This window comes from Lissotriton helveticus, assembly GCF_964261635.1.
Source record: "Lissotriton helveticus chromosome 1_1 unlocalized genomic scaffold, aLisHel1.1 SUPER_1_unloc_25, whole genome shotgun sequence".
Classification (NCBI taxonomy): Eukaryota; Metazoa; Chordata; class Amphibia; order Caudata; family Salamandridae; genus Lissotriton; species Lissotriton helveticus.
The window spans coordinates 2,882,077-2,909,119 of record NW_027611665.1 but is presented as its reverse complement, the minus strand read 5'-3'; the positions used below and the strand labels follow the sequence as shown (position 1 = coordinate 2,909,119).

Below are 27,043 nucleotides of genomic sequence, written 5' to 3'. Positions count from 1 at the left end.
AAAGCGGCTGGGGCGTTGCAGAGCCCAAAGGGCATTACCCGATATTCATAAAGCCCATACCGCGTCTTGAAGGCAGTTTTCCACTCATCGCCCCTTCTGATACGGACAAGATGGTATGCACCACGCAAGTCGAGTTTGGTGTAGATGTGCGCTGATCGAACCTGTTCCAGTAAAACAGGGATCAAGGGTAGTGGGTATTGGTTTTTTACGGTGATGGAATTCAACGCTCTGTAGTCGATGCAACATCTCTTTTCACCATTGGCCTTCGGGATGAAAAACAACGGAGAGGCTGCAGGGGATCTGGAAGGCCTAATGTATCCTAGAGCTAGATACTTATCTAAATAGGCTCGCAATGTTTCATTTTCAGGAAGGGTCAGAGCATATATCCTCCCATTAGGGATTACCGATCCAGGTATGAGGTCAATCCGGCAATCATACGCTCGATGCGGCGGAAGAACCTCAGCCTCTTTGTCACTGAACACGGCTTCGTACTCAGCATAACATTGTGGAAGAGACACCTCTTTTTCCGCAGCTCTGGCTATGGTATGCAAGGAACACAATGCTTGAGCCGGGCTCCAAACCCCTGTAAGACAGTGTTCTAAACAATAGGGGGAAAGAAACTGGACAGTTTTTGTGGTCCAACGTATCTCAGGATCATGTTTTTGCAACCACGGAAGCCCTAAGATGATCCCATATTGTGGGGCTTCGATAATGTTGAATCCCAAGTATTCGTGATGGGTGTGGTCATGGGTAACTTCATACTCCTGAGTATGACATGTGATGGGTCCCGCTTGTAATTCGTTCCCATCAACCGCGTATACTGTTTCTGGACTTTCTTTGGGGACTAGTTGCACTCCCAATCGACGGGCCTCGGTGATATCCATGAAACAACCAGTAGCCCCAGAATCAACCATTGCACGAATGTCTTGCTTCACCTCCCCAATCAAAATAGTCAAGTCCAGAAAGAGGTGTTTCCTCTCATAATCCGCAACTGGGGTGAATGAAGGGATGATATGTGTGCTTGAGAGCCTCCCTCCATTGGCCTTCAAGCTTTGGAGTTTTCCGACTCCTTCTCATTAATTCCTGCAAGGTTTTGACCTCCCCGAAACCTGTTGGTTTTAGGTTTTACGGGGCATTCGCGTACATAGTGTCCTTTTTTCCCGCAGTATAAACATAATCCTAATTTACGTCTGTGTTCTCTTTCACTGGCAGTTAAGGAGGCTCGCACGGCTCCGATGTCCATAGGCTCAGGTGGTGGACCAGTCTTCTCCCCACTGCTCGCATGTTCATAGGGCATCACAGATTTATCTTTCTTCTTATGTTCCCCTTTCCTTTCTTTCATTCTATGATCCAAACGGAGGGCAAGATCTATCCAAGCCGAGCAGGTACGGGGTTGGGGGTCGATTTGTGCCAGCCCATCCTTCATCTCTTCACTGAGGCCTTGGTAGAAGATGGCTGATCTCTTGGGTTCTGGCCAATCCGTTTCGGCCACCAACCTCCTGAAATTATTTAAATACGTAACTAAATCTGCATCACCTTGCTTCAGTTTTAACAATTCCCTATCTGCAGTGAAGGTTTCTGCTCGCCTATCGAATGTCTTTTCAAATTCTTCTTTGAAATTATCCCAATGATATAAGAGTGGGTCATCCCTTATAACTATCGGAACCGCCCACTGTGCTGCTTCCCCCCCGAGATATGAAATAAGGAAAGCCACCCTCGCTTGGTGTATGAAAAACATCTTAGGTTTACACATGAAATGCAACTGGACCTGTGTCATGAAGACTTGTAACTTCTTGTTATCCCCATAATATCGTTCAGGAGGAGCAAGAGGGATCTGTGCAGGCATCTCAACCACCACAGAGGTAGTAGGAGTCAAACTGCCTGATGCCCCATCTTGTACAACCGTGGGAGGGGGTAATCTATCTACCTTGGCTCGTAATTGTGCATTCTCAGCCCTTGCAGCAGCAACCTCTCTACTGGAAGCTGCCAGCTCCACCTGCACTAAGGCCAAAGCAGCCAAAACATCCTCCATGGTAGTCATGGCGAAATCACAGCACTGCCAAGAAGAGGCAAAATTCGTGGGCCGATAATTCTATCAGGCTCCGCTTTCCGTCTTCCTCGGGGCAATGCTGCGAGTCCAATTCCCACACCCTCTGAACTGCCCCAGAGTCCGAATACAATAATACAGACAACTGAGACAATGCAAACGCCGCGGGAAAGGAAGGGGACAGCGGGGAGGGAGATCTGTAATGACAAAGAACAAGGGATTAGAACACCCTACCTCCCTCACTCTTTAACGCCACTTTCCTAGATACTCTCTTAAGATAACCTCCCCCCCCAGGCACGGAAGCTATACCTGTAAAAGAAAATACAACAGGCCACATCCAAATGGAGACAATGGTTCTGAAGGGATATCAGGAACTTGTACCCAACCTTAGCTATGCACATATTCTCTTAATATAGGTACTTTTCTGTTCCATTACTCCTCCTGTCTCCTGAAGAAACGAAAAGAAAGAATAATGAATCCTGCACAAACTACGAGAACACAGGAAAATAATGACAAGTACTTTTCCTTAGTGTTATATGGTCACACCAAGGAATACTTCCATCCAGAATACATGAACACACCAATGTTCGATATGTACATGTGTAGAGTTTTCTGATAGACTGCGAGGCTCAGAGATAATATCCCGCAAAGTGAGTCCTATCGCATCAAGCTTATCCTCTGTTTATCACTGGAAGTAAACAACATAAGTCTTCAAGACAAAGATAGATTCAGGTGACCGCAAAACGGCCCAAATAACCCTTGGTTATTCACAACAAGATGTCTGTTAACCGAGTCCCTCTCAGCCGAGAGGAACTCCAATGCAGACCAGCAAGTGGGGTGCGCCGTTGGGATCGAAACTACCAACGCCTCGCACACCCAATACAACTCTGTACTCACAGGTTCGTAGGACTTGGGGCAAAACAAGTCAAAGATCCTACCACGGCTTCTTTCTGATCCAAACGGAATTATCGGCGTTCTCTCGCCGTTCTCTGCATCCCTTTATTTCCCGGTATGCGCGCGCATCACGTCGTTACGTGACGTATGCACAGCATGCCGGGAAATGTAGTTCGAGGTACTGAATGCCCGTGTTTACCGATGGCTCCACGCCACCGACGATGCGGATCTTGACAATAAGCATCACATTCGGCGTAAAACACATTATGCGCCAACCTCATAAGCATAAACACAGTATGCCCTAATCATGGGCCATAACACTCTAAAAATTACCACCAGGTCAACTGGCCTTTCACGGGGGGGCTCAATATGCCCTCTGTACAGAATGTTAAGGTTTAGCTGCAAAGGCAGCAAAATCAAAGTGTGCAATTGCTTTGGGGTGTGGCAGGAATGTATCTCACTCCTGTCTCCAAAATGCCCCCAGAGAAATGATGGTGCTGGCACTACTGTGCCTCCTGGGTCCCCAGTAGGACTTGGCAAAACAAATATGCCCCAGGTTGCAGCTGCCTGCGCTCTCGCAGGGCAGCTGGGGAATTAAGCTTGCCACCACTGTGCCTTCTAAGCCCCCACTGGGACTCAGAAACAATAGAGAGAAATAGTATCTATAGATTTGGGGATGATTAAGGTAAGAAGTGACTACAAGGGATTTTGTTCATTGAGCACACAGCAAACTATGTATATCTGAAAAGTCTTGTATTTTGAGCAAATCAATAGATCTGAATCATGGGGTTAAAAAAGAAGCAATCTGTACATGTACAGCTATTCATGACTTTCACTTGAAGATTGCTTCTTTTTTAACCCCACGAGTTTGCTGTGTGCTTACTCTCTTCTTCTCTCTTTTGGATCCTCATTGAATGTCATTTTGAACTACTTTAAAATGTACTAGTTATCCTAGAGATACAAATAGGTTTAATTGCTTAAAAACCTTTGATTGACATGTGTTGAATTATAGGTACTTAGTCAATGAACAAAATCCATTGTAGTCACTTCTTACCTTAATCAAGAGAGAAATAAGCACTGGCACTCTCCGTGCCTCATGAGCACCACTCCGCGAAAAAGTGCCCCCCTTGGTGCAGCTGCCCGCAACGGCGGTGCAGCTGTGGTAAATAGAGGCATGGGTACCACAGTACCTTAGGAACGACCACAGGGGGAGGGCACTGATAATGTGCCCCGACACACACCCCCCTCTGGACTCTCAACTCGGCCCCACTCACCGGGCTCTCTATCTGGACTTCGCTTGGGTTGGGGACGGGCACCGGCAGTGTGCAGGGATCGGCCCAGATATCGGGGCCTCTTCTCCCGGTCTCCTCTCACTGGCGCAGGCTTGGAGGCTCCGTCTCTGCTCTGACGCCGCCGCCGATGTCTCTGGAAGACACCGCCCCAACCAGGCAAGTTGCTTGGCTTCCGGGCCATGGCGGTTCTGGTCTTCTCTCGGCAAAGTGCAGGGTGGGCACCCGCTTCAGATAAAGCCATTGTGGGGTGGTCACCCGCTCTTCCCTTGAAAACTGGGGTGGGCTCCCGCAGTAAATAAAGGTAATTGTGAGGTGTGCCCCAGCTCTAATGGCACTGACGCAGGGTGGGCTCATGGTTTGTAAGCATAAATCAATAGGGTAGGCTCCCGTAAACAGCATAAAGGCGGGGTGGGCTCCCGCCTCAAGACACGCACAAACGCAGGGTGCACTCCTGCTCTCTTCCTGCTGGCAGCCCAGCGCTGCCTGCAACCAAAGGTTCTCCTATTCTGGGAGAATGAAGGAGATCGTCACAGCGCTCACAAGGCGCTTAAGCCCACACAAAGATTTCCTTAAGGGACAAAGCTGTGCCCATTCAGGCCAGCACACAGGGCCCTCCAGCAGGGAGGCAGTCCCTTGTGGCGGTTCCACCTGGGGCCCAGCAGCAACAGGTCCCAAAGAAGCACAAAAAGCACAACTTTTCATGGGGTCACAGCCCCTATATTTATACTACACATCTCTTTGTCTGCAAAGCACAGGGCTTGGGGGACCAGCCAGAACTGGTTCTGGAGCACTCTGTTTACAGTGCTCACACCCTTCTTTGGGAGATGGGGGCTCGGTCATCAGACACACCAACGGGGGGCCAAGCCACCATTAACTAAGGCAGGCAAAATCCTATTCAGGGTCAGGGGACTACTCCTCCCATTACTCCAAATGCCGATGTACTATTCAGTCCAGCGCTGACTCACCCTGCCCCTCTTGGATCCACACACACCTTCCAGCCCCTGTCATTCAAAAGCCAGACATGCAATTCATATCAGGCAAGCAGACACATAGCAGCCAGAAATGGCAACTTCTAAAAGTGGCATTTCTAAAATAGTTATAATAAATCAGGCCACACCATTTCGTAGCATTTGTTATCCCTATTCCAAATTTACCAAACTTTACCACGCTGCTCCTCTCATATCAGGAATTACCACTTAAACACTTATCAGGGAATCTCCATGCATTTTTATGGGAGGGCAACCTCACAGTAGTGAGAAACCAAAATGGCTGTTTGTCACTACCAGGACATGTCACACACTTAAGGTACATGTCCTACCTTTTACCTACAATGCACCCTGCCCATAGGGCTAGCTAGGGCCTACCTGTAGGTGACTGACATGTAGTAAAAGGGGTGTCACAGACATGGCACACACTTTAGGTGCCACGTCACAGCGGCAGTAACACTGCGCGCACAGGCCCTGCAACGGCAGAGGCCTGAGATAGGTTTGAAAGGCTACTTTGGTGGGTGGCGCAATCAGCGCTGCAAGCCCACCAGTAGCATTTAATGTACCAGCCCTGGGTATATGAGATACCACTTTACAAGGGACTGACAGGTAAATTAAATAGGCCAAATAGGTGTAGACCAATTTTACCATATTTAACACAGAGAGCACATGCACTTTGCACTGGACAGCAGTGCTAAAGTGCCCAGAGTCCTAAAACCACCAACACCATGTCAGAAAAAAGGCTAGGAGAAAGGCAAAAAGTTAAGGGATGACCCTGCAAAAAGGGCCAAGTCCAACAAAGACTATTGACGCATGAGAAAGGGAATAGGTGCAAAGATATGTGCCAGTCCCTTCAAAAATCAGGATATGAATGGAGATTGTATGAGGCATGCTGGATAGGGCAGCAATGTATCCTTCATCTAATGCTGAACTCAGCAGGAGTAGCGACAGAGCACAATGGAAACTTTCTGAAAGGAGAGCCTTCGAAGGGTCCACGTAATGATCAACACTCCAGACGATGTATGTTTTTTATCTTCCAGAATAGGCTGACTAGGTGGAGGGGCAACAAGCTGATAAAATTCCATTGATCACCTCCGTTGGCAGCTGGAAGGAGCTCTGATGACTCTCTCAATCTCTAGAAATGAAGGTGGAGGCTCTGCAAGGCGAGTTGTGGGTGCCGCTCCTCTCAATCTCCAGACATGAAGGTGGAGGCTCTGCAGGGTGAGTTGTGGGTGCCGCTACTCTCAATCTCCAGACATGAAGGTGGAGGCTCTGCAGGGTGAGTTGTGGGTGACGCTCCTCTCAAACTCCAGACATGAAGGTGGAGGCTCTGCAGGGTGAGTTGTGGGTGCTGCTCCTCTCAATCTCCAGACATGAAGGTGGAGGCTCTGCAGGGTGAGTTGTGGGTGCCGCTCCTCTCAAACTCCAGACATGAAGGTGGAGGCTCTGCAGGGTGAGTTGTGGGTGCCGCTCCTCTCAAAACTCCAGACATGAAGGTGGAGGCTCTGCAGGGTGAGTTGTGGGTGCTGCTCCTCTCAATCTCCAGACATGAAGGTGGAGGCTCTGCAGGGTGAGTTGTGGGTGCCGCTCCTCTCAAACTCCAGACATGAAGGTGGAGGCTCTGCAGGGTGAGTTGTGGGTGCCGCTCCTCTCAAACTCCAGACATGAAGGTGGAGGCTCTGCAGGGTGAGTTGTGGGTGCCGCTCCTCTCAATCTCCAGACATGAAGGTGGAGGCTCTGCAGGGTGAGTTGTGGGTGCCGCTCCTCTCAAACTCCAGACATGAAGGTGGAGGCTCTGCAGGGTGAGTTGTGGGTGCTGCCCCTCTCAATCTCCAAATATGAAGGTGGAGGCTCTGGAGATTGAGAAACATGTCCTACCTCTTGAGAGCTCCAGAAATTAAGGTTGAGGCTCTGGAGGGTGAGGTCCGCTCCTCTCAATCTTCAGACATGAAGGTGGAGGCTCTGAAGGGCTAGCATGGGTCATGCCCCTCTCAATATCCAGACATGAATGTGGAGGCTCTGCAGGGTGAGTTGTGGGTGCTGCCCCTCTCAATCTCCAGACATGAAGGAGGAGGCTCTGCAGGGTGAGTTGTGGGTGACGCTCCTCTCAAACTCCAGACATGAAGGTGGAGGCTCTGCAGGGTGAGTTGTGGGTGCTGCCCCTCTCAATCTCCAAATATGAAGGTGGAGGCTCTGGAGATTGAGAAACATGTCCTACCTCTTGAGAGCTCCAGAAATTAAGGTTGAGGCTCTGGAGGGTGAGGCGTGAGTCTTGCCCCTCTCAATCACCGGACAGAAAGGTGGAGGCTCAGCAGGGGGTGGAGTGGGTCCCGCCCCCCTCAATCTCCAGAAGTTGGACTTGGCCCTTTTGGCAAACTTTTTGCCTTGTATGTGACCTAATATTAGTAGTTTTTGGCCTCTGCTCACTTTAGCACTGTGGCCCAGTGTAAAGTGCGTGCGCACTCTGAGTGCGTGTGGTGAGCTTGGCCTGCCCTCCCATAGGAATGCATGGGGGATATGTGTGTCCATGGTAATTCCTGGTATGAGAACAGTGCAGGGGCGAGTTTGGTATGCGCGAACGCGTGAGAATAAATGCTGTGCAATGGTGTGCGCAGATTTATTGTGACTGGTGGAGAAGTGCCACTTTTAGAAGTTGGCCTTTCTGTGTGCTGTGTGTCTCCCTGCCTGCTGTGAATTGCATGTCTGGCTTGTGATTGACAGGGGCTGGATAGTGTGCTTGGCTCCAGGAGCCAGGATGGGTCTGCCCAGTGGTGAATAGGGAGATCTGCATGTAGATGGGAGGGTGGAGTTGCACCTGGGACCTGAATAGGGCTGTGCCTTCCCTCCACAATGCTGGCTCTGAGCACCTAGCCCCCACCTGACACAGGAGAGAGGAGCTGAGCACGACAAAGTACTCCAAAGCTCCCCCCAAACCAGTTGCATGTGGTTTTCCCCCCAGCCCTGTGCTGTATGACAAAGGGAAAAGTGGTATAAATGAAGGGGCTGTGACCCCATGAAAAGTGGTTGTGCTGTTCTAATTTGAGGGGGGCCTGCTGCTGGGCTCCAGGAGGAACCCCAACTAGGGACTGCCTCCCTGCTGGAGGGCCCTGTAAGCTTGCTTGCCTGGGCCCAGCCCTTGCCCCCTCCCTCTTAAAGAACTTTTCCCTGGACTTTGGAGGACTGTCAATCCTAGCACCTTGAAAGCGCTTCATTTTTGGTACAGAGCGCTTTTCTTGTCCTAGGAGCATGTGGGCTCTGCAGCCCTGAGCTGCCTCCTCTACCGAGGGAGTCCCGATGTAGGGATTCCCCCGCAAGTGCCGTTTATCCAGCAGGTGCCCACCCTGCATCTGTGCACTGTGAAATCTGAGTGGGAGCCTAGCCCGCATCAATACCTTGGAAGCGGGTGCCCACCCGCATATTTGCAGTTTTAAATACCCATAGCGGGTGCCCACCCCACCAGGGACTTTATGTGGAAATAACGGGAGCCTACCCCGTACTGCTGCCAGAAGGAGCCACTGAACCCTGAGGGAGGCCGTGCTGCCCGCGGTGACCCGGAAGCTGAACTCTGCAAGCCTTGACTGTGGGCTGGGCTTGGGAGCAGCCCGGAAGAGAAGAGCCAGTCAAAACACCAGTGGAACCCAGAAAACCCAGGTGGGAGCCTACCCCCACACTGGGACGTGCTGCAGGGAAGGTATGGAGCCTCGGAGGCTCCACGGAGAAGCCGCAGCCATCTGGAAGTAACACAGAGGGGGCACGAGGCACATTGTTGGTGCCTGCCCCCGCTGCATGTCAGCCCCGCGCAAGCCGACACTAGGAAGAGAGGAGACCGCGAGGGAGTCCCAGATGAGTGGGACGTCCCCCATGTCCGGTTCCTGTTCTCCTTGAACAGTCCTGCAGGACAGTGGAGCGCTCCAATGTTGGGAGACATTTTTTGTGGCTTAAACTTGAGTCCCCCGAGTGGGGCTCACAGGCACAGTTGTGCCCGTTCTCCCTATGCTTATTGAGCGGTCCGGTCCCGGAGGGCAGCGGACCGCTCCAACGTTGTGGGGGCATTTTGTCCCTAAGAGTCCCCCGAGAGTCCCTTCCAGGTTGTGCCAATTCTGACTTTGGGTTCACAGCGGCGCCGCAGTTGCAGGCCACTGCAACATTGGAGCTAAAGTGCGGAGCCTTGCTGGTGCCCCTCAAGTACAGTGGGTGCCAGTGTCTTACTTTACTAAAGACAGTGTACGTGAAAAAATACCTCTGTGACCATGAATTATATATAAGTATTTCAAGACCTAGGCTTAAATTTATTACCTACTCCGATTTTCTATGAATGAACACAATACTTCTATCAATTTGACAAATGTGGTAGATAGACATCACCTACATCACTCCACTTATGTGGCAATGATCAGCATGAAAAAATGTGCTCTCAACTGACAATTGATGGCATCCCTTTAGGGCACACATAAAGGGTGGGGTGTTTACCTCCTTGTAAAGTTTAAAGAAACAATCTTTGCCGCTTGTATCAAGTTCAAGTGTGATTTTAATCCATTATGGGCATTAGAGTAGGTTTATCCACATACTTAACGTGATGAGTACAGTTTTGAATTTTCAACATCTACGATTAAATCGTCAAACTCCTGTTTCCACATCAACAATTAAATCCTTAGCTCCAATGCATTTCGGGCCGTTGATCAAAATAAAACAAAACAAAACTGTTCGCTCTATTGTCTTACTTGGTGGGGTGATCGTGATGTGTTGGTAAACATGTTATCTTTCAACGTGAAGGTAATCTTATAAAGGCCTGTGCACGAAAAAAGGTGTAAAAGCATGCTGTTAGAATATTACCGTGTCGAGTTGAGGTTCAATCCGAAATAACTAATTAAACAAATGGTGTTGGATGGGCGGTTACGCATTGCATTATCGAGTTCAGAAAAAGATTTGGTGCCTTGACGATTAGCGGGAAAAGTTTATACGTGCATAAAGCATCCGTGATGTTCAGCGCGGTAACGCGTATAGATTTACTTAGGATTTTGTTTTAAGTTTGACTTAAAATCCTAAACGTACTACTTTTGGTCTTAAGTCAAACTTAAAACAAAATCCTAACTTTACTACTACTAAATGTGTTCTGTGAATACCAAAAGAAGTAAGTTTAGGATTTTGTTTTAAGTTAGTTCTGTGAATCGGGCCCAGAGTGCTGTACAGGGGTGGCTTAAAAAACATATTTAACACACAACAGCCCCTCTGTCACAATATCAGAAAAAGTCACTACCTGTACCACACAGCCATTGGCTTATTCACCGTATGTGTCCCTTTTTTCGTTTTTGACAGCCGCTTATTGATTTGTATATACATAAAATACCAAGTAAAGGAACTTAGTTGTTTTGACAGAAATTGTTTCTTCTCTTGGTGTGTTACTTCATTATATGACTAAAAGCATATTATTTTCAAAGGATTAAGTACCGATCACACATCAGTTGATATCCCCGACAGAACCACTGTTTTTCTTTAAAAAGAAGGGAGGGGCAGTGACATTTTGCATGATGTACATACTATGTTTAGCCCTAGTTACTACTTAAGGGTGAACTTCAGTGATCTACTTACAGTGCGTAATATCCACAAACCTTATAAGATGTGCGTATCAGTGAAACTTCAGCAATTAAAATTGAGGCCAATGCGCGTAATCCCAGAAACTTAATTTGCTGTGCGCATCAGCGGAACCATCAGCCCGATTACTGATGGCACATATTTATATAGGGAGGAGTCACTTTAGTCTGGTGCTCAATTACATGTGTAGTTGTGAGTCTAGTGGTGCCTGATAACTGAAAGGCACATATTTGTTTACATACAATTTCATATATGTCTGATTTATTATTCCTATTACAGCGCCTTCTACCTTGAGAAGGCCCATCCTAGACCAGTGTGTGGACAAAACACATGCCGACAAATCGAGGACAAAGGGATTGGGACATGGTCTAGGAACAACAAATCCTACATCAAACCGCACGTTTAACTGATAGAGAGCAAAGAGCGATATACTGAGAAAAAGTAACCTGGAGAATTGCTGCAAATTAAAGTACATAAAAAAAAAAAATAAAGAACCACATATTCACCGCTGTGTGACCTGGAAGTCGATTATTTCTCAATATAGCCTTTGTTTGTGATTACCTTACAGTGATCACATTATCATCTGCGCTGGAAGAGATGGGAGCCTGGGGTGTTTAGTCATTGAAGCTCATTTACATACAAACGGGGGTGACAGCCTGTTCACAACGCACAGCACAAGTTATGTACGTAAAACGCTTGTACACATAACAGGGTAAAGTGATTCAGGTAACAGTGTGAGTTTTGTATGACAGGAGCAGGCAGTCTTAGTTTTTGAGACCTGATTGTCTGAAGGGTGCATCTTTAAATCTTTTAACTGTTTGAGAGAGGGTGGCAGTCTCAAATTCTGGGGACACAGCTGCCAACAATACTCCTCATGGTTTTTACTTTTTGCATCTACAGTTGGTGCAGAATCCACCCAAGACCATAACCTTTTCAGCTCGGTGGTCTGCTTCCTGGAGTCCGCCTGCTTTGCTTCTCTCATACTTCTGTCAGCAAAGGTAAAAGTGTCATCTACTAAAGTGCCCGTAACTCACTTTTGGTAACGTGGCTTGAGTAGTACAGTCTAAGGCACACTCAAAGGTAAAGCAACACAGTGGAAGTCACACATTTCAATACAGTGTAGTAAAAAGAGACAAGGAACTTTAAGATGAAAACCAAGGTTAGAAAAACAAGAATATTTAATAACTATTCAGAAGCAAAATCAAAAGGTCTCTGATTTAAGGATTAATAATTAGCAAAAACAACTGTCCTAAAGGAAATAACAGATACTGTTAGTCATGTACTCTAAACCAAACAAAAAGGTAAATGAATACAAAAAAATGCAGATCCACTGAATCAGTGTTTAAGGTACACACAAAATAGTACCTGAACTCACTAGAAATGCTTGAGGGGGCAAAGGTAAGTTCAGTCTCCGGTGATGATTAACACTGGAATTTGATGCTAGGTTTTTCGCTGAATCACTCTCAGAAGCTGACGAGATGCACAGAAGTGACTTGTAGTGCAAAATGCCCACAATGTAGAGTTAGGTGCCGCTCTACTCTCTGCGGACAGAGCTGCATCCCAATCTACTCTCTGCGGACAGAGCTGCGTACCACTCTACTCTCTGTGGACAGAGCTGTATCCCATTCTACTCTCTGTTGACAGAGCTGCACTCCACTCTACTGTCTGTGGACAGAGCTGTGTCCCACTCTACTGTCTGTGGACAGAGCCATGTCCCACTCTACTCTCTGCCGACGGAGCTGTGTCCCACTCTACTCTCTGCGGACCGAGCTGTGTACCACTCTACTTTCTGCAGATAGAGCTGCATCCCACTCTACTCTCTACAGACAGAGCTGCATCCCGCTCTACTCTCTGCGTACAGAGCTATGTCCCACTCTACTCTCTGCCGACGGAGCTGCATCCCACTACACTGTCTGTGGACAGAGCTGTGTACAACTCTACTCTCTGCGGATAGAGCAGCCACTCTAATCTCTGCGGACAGAGCTGCATCCCAGTCTACTCTCTGCTGACAGAGCTGTGTCCCACTCTACTGTCTGTGGAGAGAGCTGTGTACCACTCTTCTCTCTGCGGACAGAGCTGTGTCCCACTTTACTGTCTTCGGAGAGAGCTGTGTCCCACTCTACTCTCTTAGGACTGAGCTGTGTCCCACGGGAAGGAATATGCAACTTACCAGTATGCATCTGTTCTTGGCATGTAGAGCTGCAGAGTTGTACACTTAGCAATAGATCGCCACCTGGTGTTGGGCTTGGATGATTGCAGGTTGTTGTCTTCTTGGAAGAAGTCTTTGTAGTCCCGAGATCGGTGACTCCTCACTTAGACAATACTGCGCATGGTCATCGATTCCATCCTCAGATTGTTTTTCGCAATGATGGGAAATGATGGAGTTAGTAGAAGTAAAGAGAAAAGGATGTCCATGCGTGTGCATCTAAGTAAGATGAGTACTGGAACGGATACAAGTCCCGGGGAGGTGGGAGGGCGTGTACAACTCTGCAGCTCTACATGCCAAGAACAGAGGCATACTGGTAAGTAGCATATTCCGTTCGAGGTATATGAACTGCAGATTGTACACTTAGCAACGATTGTGCAGCAGTGTCTCCCCTAGCGGTGGTCGCTTGTATCCGTTGCAGCATACTGAAATAGTGTTTTAAGGACAGCTTGGCCTACTGCAGCTTGCACATCAACACAATAGTGTTTAGTAAAGGTGTGTATTGTAGACTAGTTGCTGCCTTGCCTATGTCCTCTAGTGGTATGTTTCCTAAGAAAGCCAAAGAGGCTCCTAGTTTGCGAGTGGAGTGCGCTCAAGGAGGAACCGTTAGGGTACGTTTAGCTTTTTGATAGCATATTTGAATACACTTTACAATCCATCTGGAAATTCCTCCTTTAGAGATGGGATTGCCTTTGTGTGGGGGAGAGAAAGATACAAATAGTTGTTTTGTCTTTCTGATGGATTTAGTCCTGGCTGTGTAGTATAGTAGAGCTCTTCTAACATCTAAGGTGTGTAAAGCCCTTTCTGCAACAGAGTCCGGTTTTTGAAAAAACACTGGTAACTCTACTGATTGGTTAAGGTGAAAAGGAGTAATAACTTTTGGCAAGAATTTTGGATTGGGTCTTAGAACCACTTTGTTAGGGTGTATTTGAAAAAATGGTTCTTCTATTGTGAATGCTTGCATTTCACTAACTCTTCTGAGAGAGGTGATGGCAACAAGGAAGGCAGTTTTCCATGTTAGGGTTTACAGTTCACACTTGTGTAAAGGCTCAAAAGGGGGACCCATAAGTCTTGTAAGGACCACGTTTAGGTTCCATACTGGTGCAGATGGTAACCTAGGTGGGATTATTCGTTTTAATCCTTCCATAAATGCTTTTATTGCAGGTACTCTAAAGAGAGATAGATGCTGTCTATTTTGTAAATAGGCTGCAATTGCTGGTAGATGCAGGTGTATGGAAGAATAAGCCAAATTCGACCTTTGTAGGTGTAGAAGGTAGCAAGGAATATGCTACTTACCAGTATGCATCTGTTCTTGGCATGTAGGGCTGCTGACATTCATATCTGTGCATAGATCGCCGCCTAGTGTTGGGTCCGGATGATTGCACATTGTTGTCCTGGAAGAGTCTTCAAAGTATCACGAGATAGGTGGCTCCCCCCATCAGACTACAGTGCGCATGGGCATCCTCTCCATCCCCAGATTGTTTTTCGTCATTGTGGCAGAGATGGAGTATAGTACAGTAAGAGATGTCCATGCAAAGAGTGAATGCTACAGCTGCGACAGGCACCGGGGAGGTGGGTGGGCGATATGAATGTCAGCAGCACTACATGCCAAGAACAGATCCATACTGGTAAGTAGCATATTCCGTTCGAGGCATGTGGGCTGCTGAATTCATATCTGTGCATAGAATGTATAGCAGTATCTCCCTTAGCGGTGGCTACCTATGTCAGCTACAGCAGTCTGGAAAAGAGTTTTGAGAACAGCCTGACCTACAGCAGCTTGCTGTTTGGAATGTACATCTACACAATAGTGTTTTGTAAATGTATGTGTGGTTGACCATGTGGCTGCTCTACAAATCTCGTGTATAGGAATGTTTCCCAGGAAAGCCATGGATGCCCCTAGCTTGCATGTGGAATATGCCCTAGGGGGGACTGTTAAGGTGCGTTTTGCTTTTAAATAACATATCTGGATGCACTTAACTATCCATCTGGCTATACCTGATTTTGAAATAGGATTACCCTTGTGTTGTGGTGAGAAGGCAACAAACAATTGTTTTGTTTTCCGAAATGTCTTAGTTCTGTCTATGTAATATAGCAGAGCTCTCTTGACATCTAGGGTATGCAAGGCCCTCTCTGCTACTGTCTGTGGGTTCTGAAAGAACACTGGCAGCTCTATAGTTTGATTTATATGGAAATGGGATACCACCTTTGGCATGAATTTAGGGTTTGTTCTAAGAACTACTCTATTTGCATGTACTTGAATGAATGGCTCTTGAATAGTTAGGGCTTGCAGCTCGCTAACTCTTCGAAGCGAAGTAATGGCAATGAGGAAAGCCACCTTCCAAGTAAGAAATTGTATTTCGCATGAGTGTAGTGGTTCAAAAAGTGGTCCCATTAGTCTGGTTAAAACAACGTTTAGATTCCAGACTGGTGAAGTAGGGTGCCTTGGAGGAATTACGCGTTTAAGTCCTTCCATAAACGCTTTAATTGCTGGCACCCTAAATAGTGAAAAGTGTTGGCTGTTTTGCAGATATGCTGCTAACGCAGCTAGATGTATCCTGATGGATGAATAGGCTAAATTGCAACGTTGTAGGTGCAATAGGTAGCGAATGATGTTTTGAGTGGAAGCATCAAGTGGGTTAATGTCATTGTTATTACAGTAAATGACGAAACGTTTCCACTTTGCTGCATAACATGCTCTGGTAGTGGGTTTTCTTGCCTCTTTGATAATATTCATGCAATCGATAGGCAAGTTAAGGTATCCAAACTCTAGGATTTCAGGAGCCAGATCGCCAGGTTCAGCTGTGGCGGATCTGGGTGTTGGATTTCTCCATGGTTCTGAGTGAGAAGACTGGGTGTGAGTCGCAGTCTTTGATGAGGCACCACTGACAGTTCTAGGAACGTTGTGTACCATGGTTGCCTCGCCCACGTGGGAGCAACTAGGATTAGCATCAGAGAATGTTGGCGCATTTTGCGTGCCACTAGCGGTATTAATGGAGCTGGGGGGAAAGCATACGCAAATTTGCCTGACCAGTTCATCCATATCGCATTGCCCTGCGACTGCGGATGTTGGAACCTGGCGGCAAAGTACTGGCATTTTGCGTTTTCGCTTGTGGCAAACAGGTCTATCTCCGGGTGTCCCCACTTCCGGAAGAATGGTTGGAGCACTTTGGGGTGAATTTCCCATTCGTGCATCTGTTGGCTGTAGATGTAGATGTAAGGCTCATTTATACCGCGCTAACAATTGCTCCAAAGAGCATCTCGGCGCCAATAAAAGGACAACCAGATGTAAAGGTTGCCTTACTGCTTAGGGAGACCAAGACCGGAGTCACACTAGTGCTCTGGCAGTTGAGTCTGGAAGATTGTAAATCCAGGTTTTCAGTTGTTTGTGGAAATCAGATTCCTTGTCCAGTGCTCTTAATGGTGGGGGTAGGGCATTTCATGCTTTGGCACCCAATACCGCTAGGGATTTGCCCCCGCGGGTCTTGAGTCTGAACCCTGGAATGGTCAAAAGATTGGCATTTGAGGACCGTAGTGTGCGAGTTGGGCAGTATTTTACAAATTTTTTCCTTAGGTATATGGGGCCTAAATTATGTACAGCACGAAAGGTGATTGTCAATACTTTGTGGAGGACTCTTTTAGTTATAGGCAGCCAGTGTAGTACATTGAGGGCTTTGGTTGCTGAGGATTTTCTTGGCCATTTCAAAACCAGCCTTGCCGCCGCATGCCGTACCATCTGGAGTTTATGGGTGACCACCTTATTAGTACCAGCATACAGGCTGTTGCAATAGTCAATACGAGAAGTAACTAATGCAATCGTGACTGTTTTCCTTGCCTCGAGGGGCAGCAAGTCGAAGAACTTCCTGAGCAGTTTTATTACCCCGAAGCAAGTGCCTGCCACTTTTGACGCCTGATGTTTAAAAGATAAATCGGCGTCAAACTTTACCCCAAGGTTATGAGCCGAGGAGGTAGTGTGGGGTGGTATTTCTGCTTTCTCGGGCCACCACAGTCTGGGGATGAATTCATTTTTTGGGCCTATAGGCATGATCTCGGTCTTGCCTGTGTTGCATTTTAAGTGGTTTTTCCGCATCCACTCAAAAGTGGCCGTTAAGCAGCACTTAAGTTTTTCCTCCAAGACCTGGTTATCTTTGTCCATAACCAGGATCAGTTGAGTATCGTCGGCATATGCTATTACATCTATGCCATAGGACGATATCAGCTGTATCAGGGGTGTGGTATAGACATTGAACAATGTCGGACTCAGACTGGAACCTTGAGGTACTCCCGTTGACAGTGACTTCTCACTGGAACGGAATTCCCCCAAGGTCACCACTTGTCGCCTGTCACTAAGAAAGTTTTTGATCCACTCTAAGGCAATGCCTTTAATGCCAGATGTTATTAGCCGGTCTATTAGGATAGCATGTGAGACCGTGTCGAAGGCCGCCGACATGTCTAATAGTATCAGGACGGCCTTCTTGCCTTGATCTAGAGCTGAGCGGATAGTTTCAGTAGTGAACAGGAGGGCCGATTCGGTGGAGTGTTGAGTCCTAAAGCCAGCTTGGTTGGGATGCCATACCTCATTCTCTTCCAGGAAGGGTGTCAGCTGTTTGTTCACTATTGACTCAGCTATTTTACACAATGCTGGAAGTAATGAGATCGGACGTAGATTAGAGAGTGTGGTGGGGTCGGGGAGTTGTTTTTTTTGTAGAGGTTTTACTGCTGCCAGTTTCCACTCTGGGGGGACGTAGGCAGTAGACAGTGAGTTGTTAACAATAGCATTTATGTCTGAGTTAACAATATCAGCAGTGAGATGTAGGAGTCCTATAGGACATGGATCAAATGGTGATCCTGACTTGGTTGCAAAAATGGCACGTTTTGTCTCCTCTAGGCTGATTGTACGAAAAGCTGTAAGCTGGGTGACTTCCTGCCTTGTGTTTTCATCCTCATATATTGGATCGAAAATGGGAGCCTCAAAGTCTTTCGTCAGACCCCTAACCTTACCTTCAAAAAAGTCTGCGATCGAATCACAGAGCATTTGTGAGGGAGGGATGTCCTGCATTAAATGGGTTTACTAAAGTCCTTCACGATATTAAAGATCGCTTTCTGTTTACTATTGGCTGTAGCTATGGCTGACGTGAAGTACTTTGTTTTAGCCTGTTTGATTAGTGCGTGATACGCTTTCTTGGTCGTTTTATATTTGCTGCGCTCTGTGCTGAGGTAGTTTTTCCGCCAGCTACGTTCAGCCCGTCTTAGTTCCCCCTGTTTGTTTTTGAGCTCTAGGTCAAACCAAGGGGCGGATCTCTTCTTTTTCCCGGGTTTGAGCTTGCGTCTTCCCAGTCCGGTCATACTTTTTAGTACAGTCATCCATTCCCTAAAGGTGTTTAGGTTTGGGGATCCTGCTGACTTAGGTCTACAATCTCTAGCTATTGAAATTAATTCTGGGTGCTTCATAGTGGCTTTCCAGTCCTCTTGTCTGGCCTGGTTGCTTTTGCCTGCTAAGCAGGCTGTGCCTGCTTAGCAGGTCGGCAACTTGATTGTCCTTGCCTGGGAGGTGTTCTGCCATGAGAAAAATGTTTTTCTGAATGGCCCATTTCCACATTGCTTGAGCTAGGTGTGACAGCTGTGGTGCGTGTGTTCCTCCCTGTTTTTGAATGTAATACATAGCTGTCATGTTGTCCGTCCGGATCAACACAGCTTTGTTGCATAAGTGTGTCGTGAAAGCTTTTAGGGCTAGAAATATGGCCATCTACTCCAGAAGGTTGATATGCATTTTCTTTTGCTGTACAGTCCAGAGTCCCTGTACTGTGTAGTGTAGGACATGGGCTCCCCATCCTACTAGGGATGCGTCTGCGGTCAAGACTATTTGTGGGACAGGCTCTTGGAACAGTCGTCCCTTGCAAACGTTTTGTGGATTCCACCAATGCAGAGAGTTGTATGCCCGACTGGTCACCAACACTAGGTCTTTCAATTGCCCGTGAGCCTGGTTCCACTGCCTTGCTAGGCATTCTTGTAGCAGACGCATATGTAGTCTCGCATGAGGGACTATGAATATGCACGAGGCCATCATGCCTATTAGTTGCATAAACACTCGAGCTGGTAATGAGTGTTGGGGTCTGAACTTTTGTATCAACATTTGCATTCCCTCGACCCGTGTTGTGTTGGGATATGCTTTTGCTGCCAGTGTATCTATTGTTGCTCCCAGGTACTGTTGGACGTGGGAGGGTTGTAGATGTGATTTTGGGTAGTTTAGTGAGAATCCTAAACTGTGCAGGAGATGTTTGGTCTTTGACATGTGGTCGGCACATTGCTGGGCTGTTGGCGCGTGTATTAGCCAGTCGTCCAGATAAGGGTACACATGGATGTGTTGCCTTCTGAGATGTGCTGCCACTGTAGCTAGACATTTGGTGAACACTCTTGGAGCTGTTGTCACCCCAAATGGTAGGACCTTGAACTGGTAGTGTTGTCCTTGAATGGTGAACCTCAAATACTTTCTGTGAGCAGGGTGTATTGGTATATGAAAGTATGCATCTTTGAGGTCCAAGGTCGCTAGGAAGTCTCCCTGGCGAAGCAATGGTAAGACTTGCTGGAGAGTGAGCATATGAAAATGCTCCGACAAAATGTACAGGTTGAGGGGTCTGAGGTCCAATATTGGCCTGAGAGACCCGTCCTTTTTTGGAATAAGGAAGTATAGGGAGTATACTCCTGTTCCTTGATGGTGTAGTGGGACTGGTTCTATGGCCCCCTTTTACAGCATACTGATGACCTCTTGCTGTAGTAGCGTTATATGTTCCTGTGACATTGGACGGTGCACGGGTGGTATGTTGGGTGGTGTGGAGGTGAGTTCGAGGCAATAGCCATGTTGTATAATTTGCCTGACCCACTTGTCTGTGGTGATATTTAACCAGACTGGCAGAAATTGTTGTATTCTTCTCCCGACTGGTGTTATGTGGTCTGGGGTTAGTGCCAAGAAGTCACTGCTTGGTGTTAGTGGAGGATCTATTTGCATTGCCTCCACGACCTCTTCCCTTAGTATTGTTTCGTCGATATCCACCCCTGCTGGTATTTTTGGTACATGTGGATTGTGTGTTACTTTTGTAGTTGGAGGATTGCTGTGATGTCCCTCGCGCTCCTTCTCTATAATTGGAGCGACGAAAGGAGCCCCGGTGTTGTTGGGACTGAAGCGCTCCCATAGACTTTGCAGTTTCTGCATCCTTTTTTATTTTGTCCAGAATTGAATCAACTGCTGGACCAAATAAAAAGTCTGGGTTGATTGGCTGATTAAGAATTGTTGATTGGACTTCATTTTTAAAGCCTGATATGCGAAGCCATGCATGTCGCCTTAGCAGCACGCTTGTATTGATGGATCTGGCAGCTGTGTCTGCCGCGTCTAGGGCACATTTAATTGAGGCATTGGTGATGAGCTTTCCCTCCTGTATAAGTTCATCTGCCTGCTGTTTGTAGGGATCAGGTAAGTGTTGGATAATTTCTTCCAAACTGTCGTAGTGCGCCCTATCATATCTGGCCAGCAAGGCCTGTGTATTGGCTATCCTCCATGAGTTTGCTGCCTGAGCCGCCACTCTCTTGCCTGATGCCTCAAAGATTTTAGACTCCTTGTCTGGTGGAGCGGCTTCTCCAGTAGTCTGGGAGTTTGCACGCTTACGTGCGTTGGAGACCACTAAGGAATCTATGGGTAGCAGCCCTTTAGTGTATGTAGGATCTATAGGTGCAGCCCTATATTTTTTCTCAATTCTAGGGTTTATGACACGTGCCCTAGCAGTGTCCTTAAAAATGTCACTTGCATGTTTTAATACCCCTTTTAACATTGGGAGTGTTTTAACGTGTCTCTCAGATGTTGTTAGTGTATCAAAGAGGAAGTCTTCCTCAATAGCATCAGAGTGCATATCTACATTATGGTAGGTTGCTGCTCTATCCAGTAGTGAATTAAATGCTACTGTATCCTCTGTGGGTGATGGCTTAGTGGGGTATACTGCAGGGTCTGTAATGGGGAGAATCCCTTCAGTGTCTGGTTCTCCTCCTCCACCCCATGGCTATGTGTTTGGCTCTGCAAGTGGGTTTTGTGGAAAACCAAACCCTACATCTGCGTCCTGATCTTCATCTGGGTTGTAGTCAGAGCGTGCAGGTGAGGTTGGGGCATAAGGAGTAGTAGGCATAACTGGACTGATAGGTTCAAAGAATATGGGAGAGGTAGCACAGTCTTTCTTTTTCTTTAGGGGGATTCTGGAAAGGTCTTCAGTTGGCAGAGGTATTTTCTTTTTGGTATAAACAGTCACTTTACCAGTCTTTGGGTCAATATAGAGTTTTGACTGGTCTTCTGTGGAGGGATCTGGGTGAATAAGCTCCTCTTCCACAGTCCTTGGTTTTGGTGCTGTAACCTTTGGTTTTTGTCTCTTTGGGTCGATGCTTTTTGTGGCTTCGACCGGTTTTTGGTGGTTGGATCGGTTTAGGCTGTTTTTCGACAGGTTTTGTCGGTTGAACGTCTTTGGCTGGCTTCACCACCTGTTTCGGACCGAGCGGTTTTGTCGGTTCAACAGTGTCTTTAGGTTTTTTTGGAGCCTGCGGTTTTGGCTCAACACCTTTTTTCGGTTCGATTGGCTTCGGATCGACTGATTTTCTTTCGTCCACCTTTGGTTTCGCTTTCGGTTCGACGGTAGCTTTGGGCGTAGGCCTTGTGCTCTCGGCGACTGTTTTTTTCCCCCTTGTCGATACCTGAGGCTGTTTTGCTCGATTCGACGTGCTTCTTGGGGGTGATTCCGCGTGCTTTTGTTTTTGTGTCGAATTGACGTGTTTTGGCTTTGAGGTTGACTCGACGGCCTTCGACTTCGAGCTCGACTCGACTGCTTTGGTCTTCGATGTCGACTCGACGGTCTTTGGTTTCAAAGGTTGTATTGGTACTGTGTCCTTCGGGTCGACGCCTTTCGGCTTAGTTCCTTCGGTTCGACGTAATTCGGTCCGAAGACTGTATTGTCGACGAGTTTCGGTTTCGATGGAACCGATATCGTATTTTGTGTCTCAGAGGGCTCTTTTGGTATGTTCTTAGCCGGGCGGTATGGCGGGGCTGTAGAACGAGGATATTGATCTAGGCTAAGGCCTGCTGGCGATGCCTCGACCTGGGTCTCTGATAGAGGTGTAGTGTCTATATGGGGCAGTGTACTCACGGTTCGCCCCTCGTCGTCATCGGAGTCGTCTTCAACTGCAACGATGTCCTGATCACATTCCTCGAGATCGACGATTAGTTCTCCCTCTTCGAGGTAATATTCGGAGTCGGGCTCCGAGTATTGTCTTTCGTCTTGATCTGAGTCTTCGGCGCTCGCTAGTTCTTCCTCATCGTCGAAGATGTTATCGGGCTCAGGCACTGATCGTTGCATTTCTTGCCTCGCCGCCCGTCGATTCCGAATAGTCTTTTTCGAACGGAACTGGGCACAGGCTAGGCAACTATCTTCATTGTGATCTGGAGATAGGCATTTATTGCACACTGGATGCTTGTCTGTGTGCGGGAACTTCGAGTTGCACTGCGGGCAGTACTTGAATGGACTTTGTTCCATCGACGGTCGGTCCACGTGGTGTCGAGAAGGCCTCACGGCCCGATTCGACGACCGGAGTGCAACAAAGTTGTAAAAAGTGTATCGGCACCGAGCACTGAACAATACCGACGGATCCGAAGGCCTTTTGGCCTTTTCAAAAGTTTTTCTTGATTCCGAACTTGGAGAGTAGGAAAGTACATCCGAACCCAATTACGAAGAAAAACAATCTGGGGATGGAGAGGATGCCCATGCGCACTGTAGTCCGAGGGAGGAGCCACCTATCTCGTGATACTTCGAAGACTCTTCCAGGACAACAATGTGCAATCATCCGGACCCAACACTATGCGGCGATCTATGCACAGATATGAATTCAGCAGCCCACATGCCTCGAACATAATATTTTGGATGGAAACATCCAGTGGATCAATGTGATTGTGTTACAGTATATTGCAAATCTTTTCCACTTAGCAGCATAACATGCTCTGGTAGTGGGTCTTCTAGCTTCTTTCATTATGTTCATACAGTCTGGTGGTAAGTTTAAGTAGCCAAACTCTAAGACCTCAGGAGCCAGATCGCCAAATTCAGTTGGTTTGGTTCTGGGTGCCTTATTTCTCCATGGTTCTGTGTTAACAGGGATGGCGTGAGCCGTAATTTCTGATGTGGAACCAGTGAGAGATCTAGTAGCGTGGTGAACCACGGCTGATGTGCCCATGTGGGGGCCACTAGTATTAGTTTGAGAGACTGTTGTCTGAGCTTGCGTACTACTAGTGGAATGAGTGGGAGAGGCGGAAAAGTGTACGCAAATCTGCCTGACCAGTTCATCCATATCGCATTTCCCTCCGATTGTGGGTGTGGAAACCTGGCGGCAAAGGTTGGGCATTTTGCGTTTTCGTGGGTGGCAAACAGATCTATCTGTGGATGCCCCCACTTTTGGAAGAATGCAGCTCCCATTCGTGAATCTGTTGTGACTGACGACTCAACAGATCTGCTATCTGATTGTGAATTCCTGGAAGGTGTTCTACTGTCAGGTGTATGTTTTGATGGATGGCCCATCTCCAAATGTTCAGTGCAAGCTGGGACAGTTGCAGAGTGTGTGTCCCCTCTGTTTTTGTACATAATCCATGGCTGTCATATTGTCCATTCGGATTAGAACAGCTTTGTTTTGTACTTGTACTTGAAAAGTTTTGAGTGCTAGGAAAATTGCTAGCAACTCTAAATGGTTGATGTGGAACTGTTTCTGTTGGTTGTTCCATTGGCCTTGTGTGGTATAATGCAAGAGATGGGCTCCCCCTCCTGTGAGGGATGCATCTGTCGTGAGCACTATTTGTGGAACAGGGTCTAGGAACGGCCGTCCCTTTGTCAAGTTTTTGTTGTTCCACCATTGCAGAGAGTGATATGTACGGCTGTCCACCACCACCAAGTCTGTGAGCAGACCTTGAGCCTGATTCCACTGTTGTGCTAGACATTCTTGTAGTGGGCGCATTTGCAGTTTTGTGTGAGGAACTATGAAGATGCAAGACACCATCATGCCTATTAGTTTCATGAACACTCTGGCTTGAAGAGAGTGTTGGTATTGAAAAAGGGAGACTATGTTCTGAATGCTTTGAATCCTGGCTTGACTGGGATACGCTAGAGCTGCCGATGTGTCTAAGGTAGCTCCTAGATATTGATGAACGTGCAAAGGGTCTAGGTACGACTTGGTGTAGTTTATTGTAAACCCTAAGTCGTGTAATGTTTGAATCGTTTGTTTTGTGTGTTGTACACACTGGTTGAATGATCTTGCTTTTATGAGCCAGTCCTCGGGGTAAGGGAAGACATGTATCTGTTGTCTTCTGAAATGTGCTGCTACTACTGCTAAGCACTTTGTAAACAATTGTGGTGCTGTTGTGACCCCAAATGGAAGGACTTTGAACTGATAGTGTTGTCCTTGTATAACAAATCTTAGATACTTCCTGTGCGCAGGATGTATAGGAACATGAAAATAGGCGTCCTTTAGGTCTAGTGTTGAAAGAAAATCTCCCTGTTCTACTAATGGGAGTACTTGTTGTAAAGTGATCATGTGAAAATTATCTGATTGTATGTAGTGGTTGAGGGGCCCGAGGTCGAGAATTGGTCTCAATGATCCCTTCCTTCTTGGGGATTAGAAAGTACAGGGAGTAGACTCCTGTTCTTTGTTCCTGTAAAGGGACCACTTGAATAGCATCTTTTTCTAGAAGTGCTAGAACTTCCTGTTGAAGCAGTTATGTGTTCTGCGAACATTGGACGCTGCCTGGGTGGTATGTTTGGGGGGGGGTTGCTGTGAGTTCTAGGCAGTAGCCATGTTGGATAATCTGTCTTACCCACTTGTCTGTTGTGACGGAATTCCAGACAGGTAGGAACTGTGATAGTCTGCCCCCCACAGGAGTGGAATGCTGTAGGGGAGGCAGAGGGAAGTCACTGTTTGGGAGTGGAAGAGGAGCGGTTGTTGTTATTACCTCTACCTCTTCCCTTATTGTTGTTGCCTCTGTATCCTCCTCTAAAGTAGCCTTTATTAGAGGAGGTTTGTGTGTGTGTCTTAAAAGATGATGTGGTATCTGTGCCGGTCTCCTTGGAGCCTCCTCTATAAGAGGAGCGGAGAAAAGAACTTCTAGTCTGGGTGGATTGTATTGCACCCATAGACTTAGCAGTGTCCGTGTCTTTCTTCATCTTTTCTAGTGTGTTGTCTACTTCATGCCCGAACAACTGGTTCTGATTGAAGGGCTGGTTCAGGATGGTAGTTTGTACTTCTGGTTTGAAACCTGAAATGCGTAACCATGCATGACGTCTGAGAATAACACTAGTATTAACTGCTCTGGATGCTGTGTCAGCTACATCTAGTGCGCATTTAATTGAGGCATAAGATATTAATTTGCCTTCTTGTAAGAGCTCTGCTGCCTGATCTTTGTATTGATCTGGTAGGTGTTCCATTCATTTTTCTAGTTGGTGGTAGTGAGCCCTGTTGTAGCGTGAGAGTAAGGCTTGTGTGTTTGCTATGCGCCATATGTTCGTTGCTTGCGCAGCAATCCGTTTCCCTGACGCATCAATAATTTTAGATTCTTTGTCAGGCGGGGGGGTGTCACCAGAAGTTTGGGAGTTGGCTCTTTTACGTGCATTTGACACTACCAAAGAGTCTAGTGGCAGATGTCCCTTAATGTAGACTGGATCAGCTGGTGCTGGTCTATACTTTTTCTCTATGCTGGGATTTAGCACCCAACACCGTACTGGATCTTTAAAAATGTCTGGAGCATGTTTAATGACTCCTTTGATCATGGGTAATATTTGAGAAGACCTTTGTGACTGTTCAAAAGTGTCTAATAAGAAATCCTCCTCAATGGCATCAGAGTGCATTGAAACTCCATGGTAAAGGGCAGCTCTGTTTAATAGATGATTAAACCCAATACTATCCTCTGGAGGGGAAGGTTTTGTTGGGTAGTATTGAGGATCAGGGATGTCTGGTGGAAAATTATATGCATCGTCATCTTTGGGATATTCTGGATTGACATCCTCATCTAAAGGGTATGTATGTGGCTCTGGTACGTCATTCCCCCCACCTAAATCATACTCCTCGTCAGTGTGGTGTGATGATGCAGGAGATTGAGCAGGAGAAGGTATAGGTTCAATATATGGAGTAATAGGAGAGGAAGAAGGTGAAGGAGAGGAAGGGTGCATTGGAGAAGTTGCACTATCCTTTTTGGCAGGAACCACAGGTGGAAGTGGTGTGTCTGCTGGTCTTTTTTTATAAGGAATTGCTTCCACATGTCCAGTTTTTGGATTAATATGGACTTTCTTTCTGTCTAGGATCTGGTCTAAACAGATCTTCCTCTTCCATAATCTTCTTCGGCGTCGATTTTTTCGGTGCCGATAGGGGTTGCTTAGTGTTTGTTGCCTTAGGAGGAGTGATTGAGTCCTGTGGAAATTTTTTCGGTGCCGAAGGTGGTTTAGGCTTGTCTGGAGTCTTTGGTACCGATATTGAAGATTTTGGCGTGGAGACAGGTTTTGTTGGGCCTGCAGTGCCGGAATATAGCTTCCCTTCCTTATTTTTGGAACCGGAGGTTTTCGGAGTCGAAGCTTTCGGGTCCGGTACGGTTCCTGGCTTCGGCACCGATGTGTCTTTTGGTTCGGGTGCCGAAGGGTGTTTGGGCACCGAAGGGCGTTTTGGCTTCGGTGTCGAAGAGTCCTTCGTTGTCGAAGGATGTTTCGGTGCCAATGGAGGAGGTGGAATTGGCACATGTGGTTTTTTCGGCGCCGAGGCACCGGAAGGCGTAGTCTTTTTCCTCTGAGCCGAGCCCGAAGGGGGGCCGTCGGAGGGTAAATTTCGGTCTCGACTGGGCCCCATGGGCGGAGTGATGACCGTTGCCTTTTGTTTGGGTAGTGTCTGTTGTGCAAGGGCAGAGGTACTCACAGGTTGTCGAGATGGAATCAAATCGTCAGAGTCCTCTGCTCCCGATATGATCTGAAGATCAGGCGAG

At 47.2% G+C, this 27,043-nt stretch overlaps 1 protein-coding gene across 1 annotated transcript in view; it reads right to left on the bottom strand.

The window, feature by feature from the left end:
* Window positions 1-2,479: 2,479 nt before the first annotated feature.
* The window catches only part of LOC144805795 (uncharacterized), a 94,176-nt gene continuing 69,612 nt past the window's right edge, over window positions 2,480-27,043 (bottom strand). Inside the window, exon 5 of the mRNA XM_078672278.1 lies at window positions 2,480-2,495. Coding sequence (XP_078528404.1) covers window positions 2,480-2,495 — 16 coding nt within the window. The remainder of the gene's footprint in view (window positions 2,496-27,043) is intronic.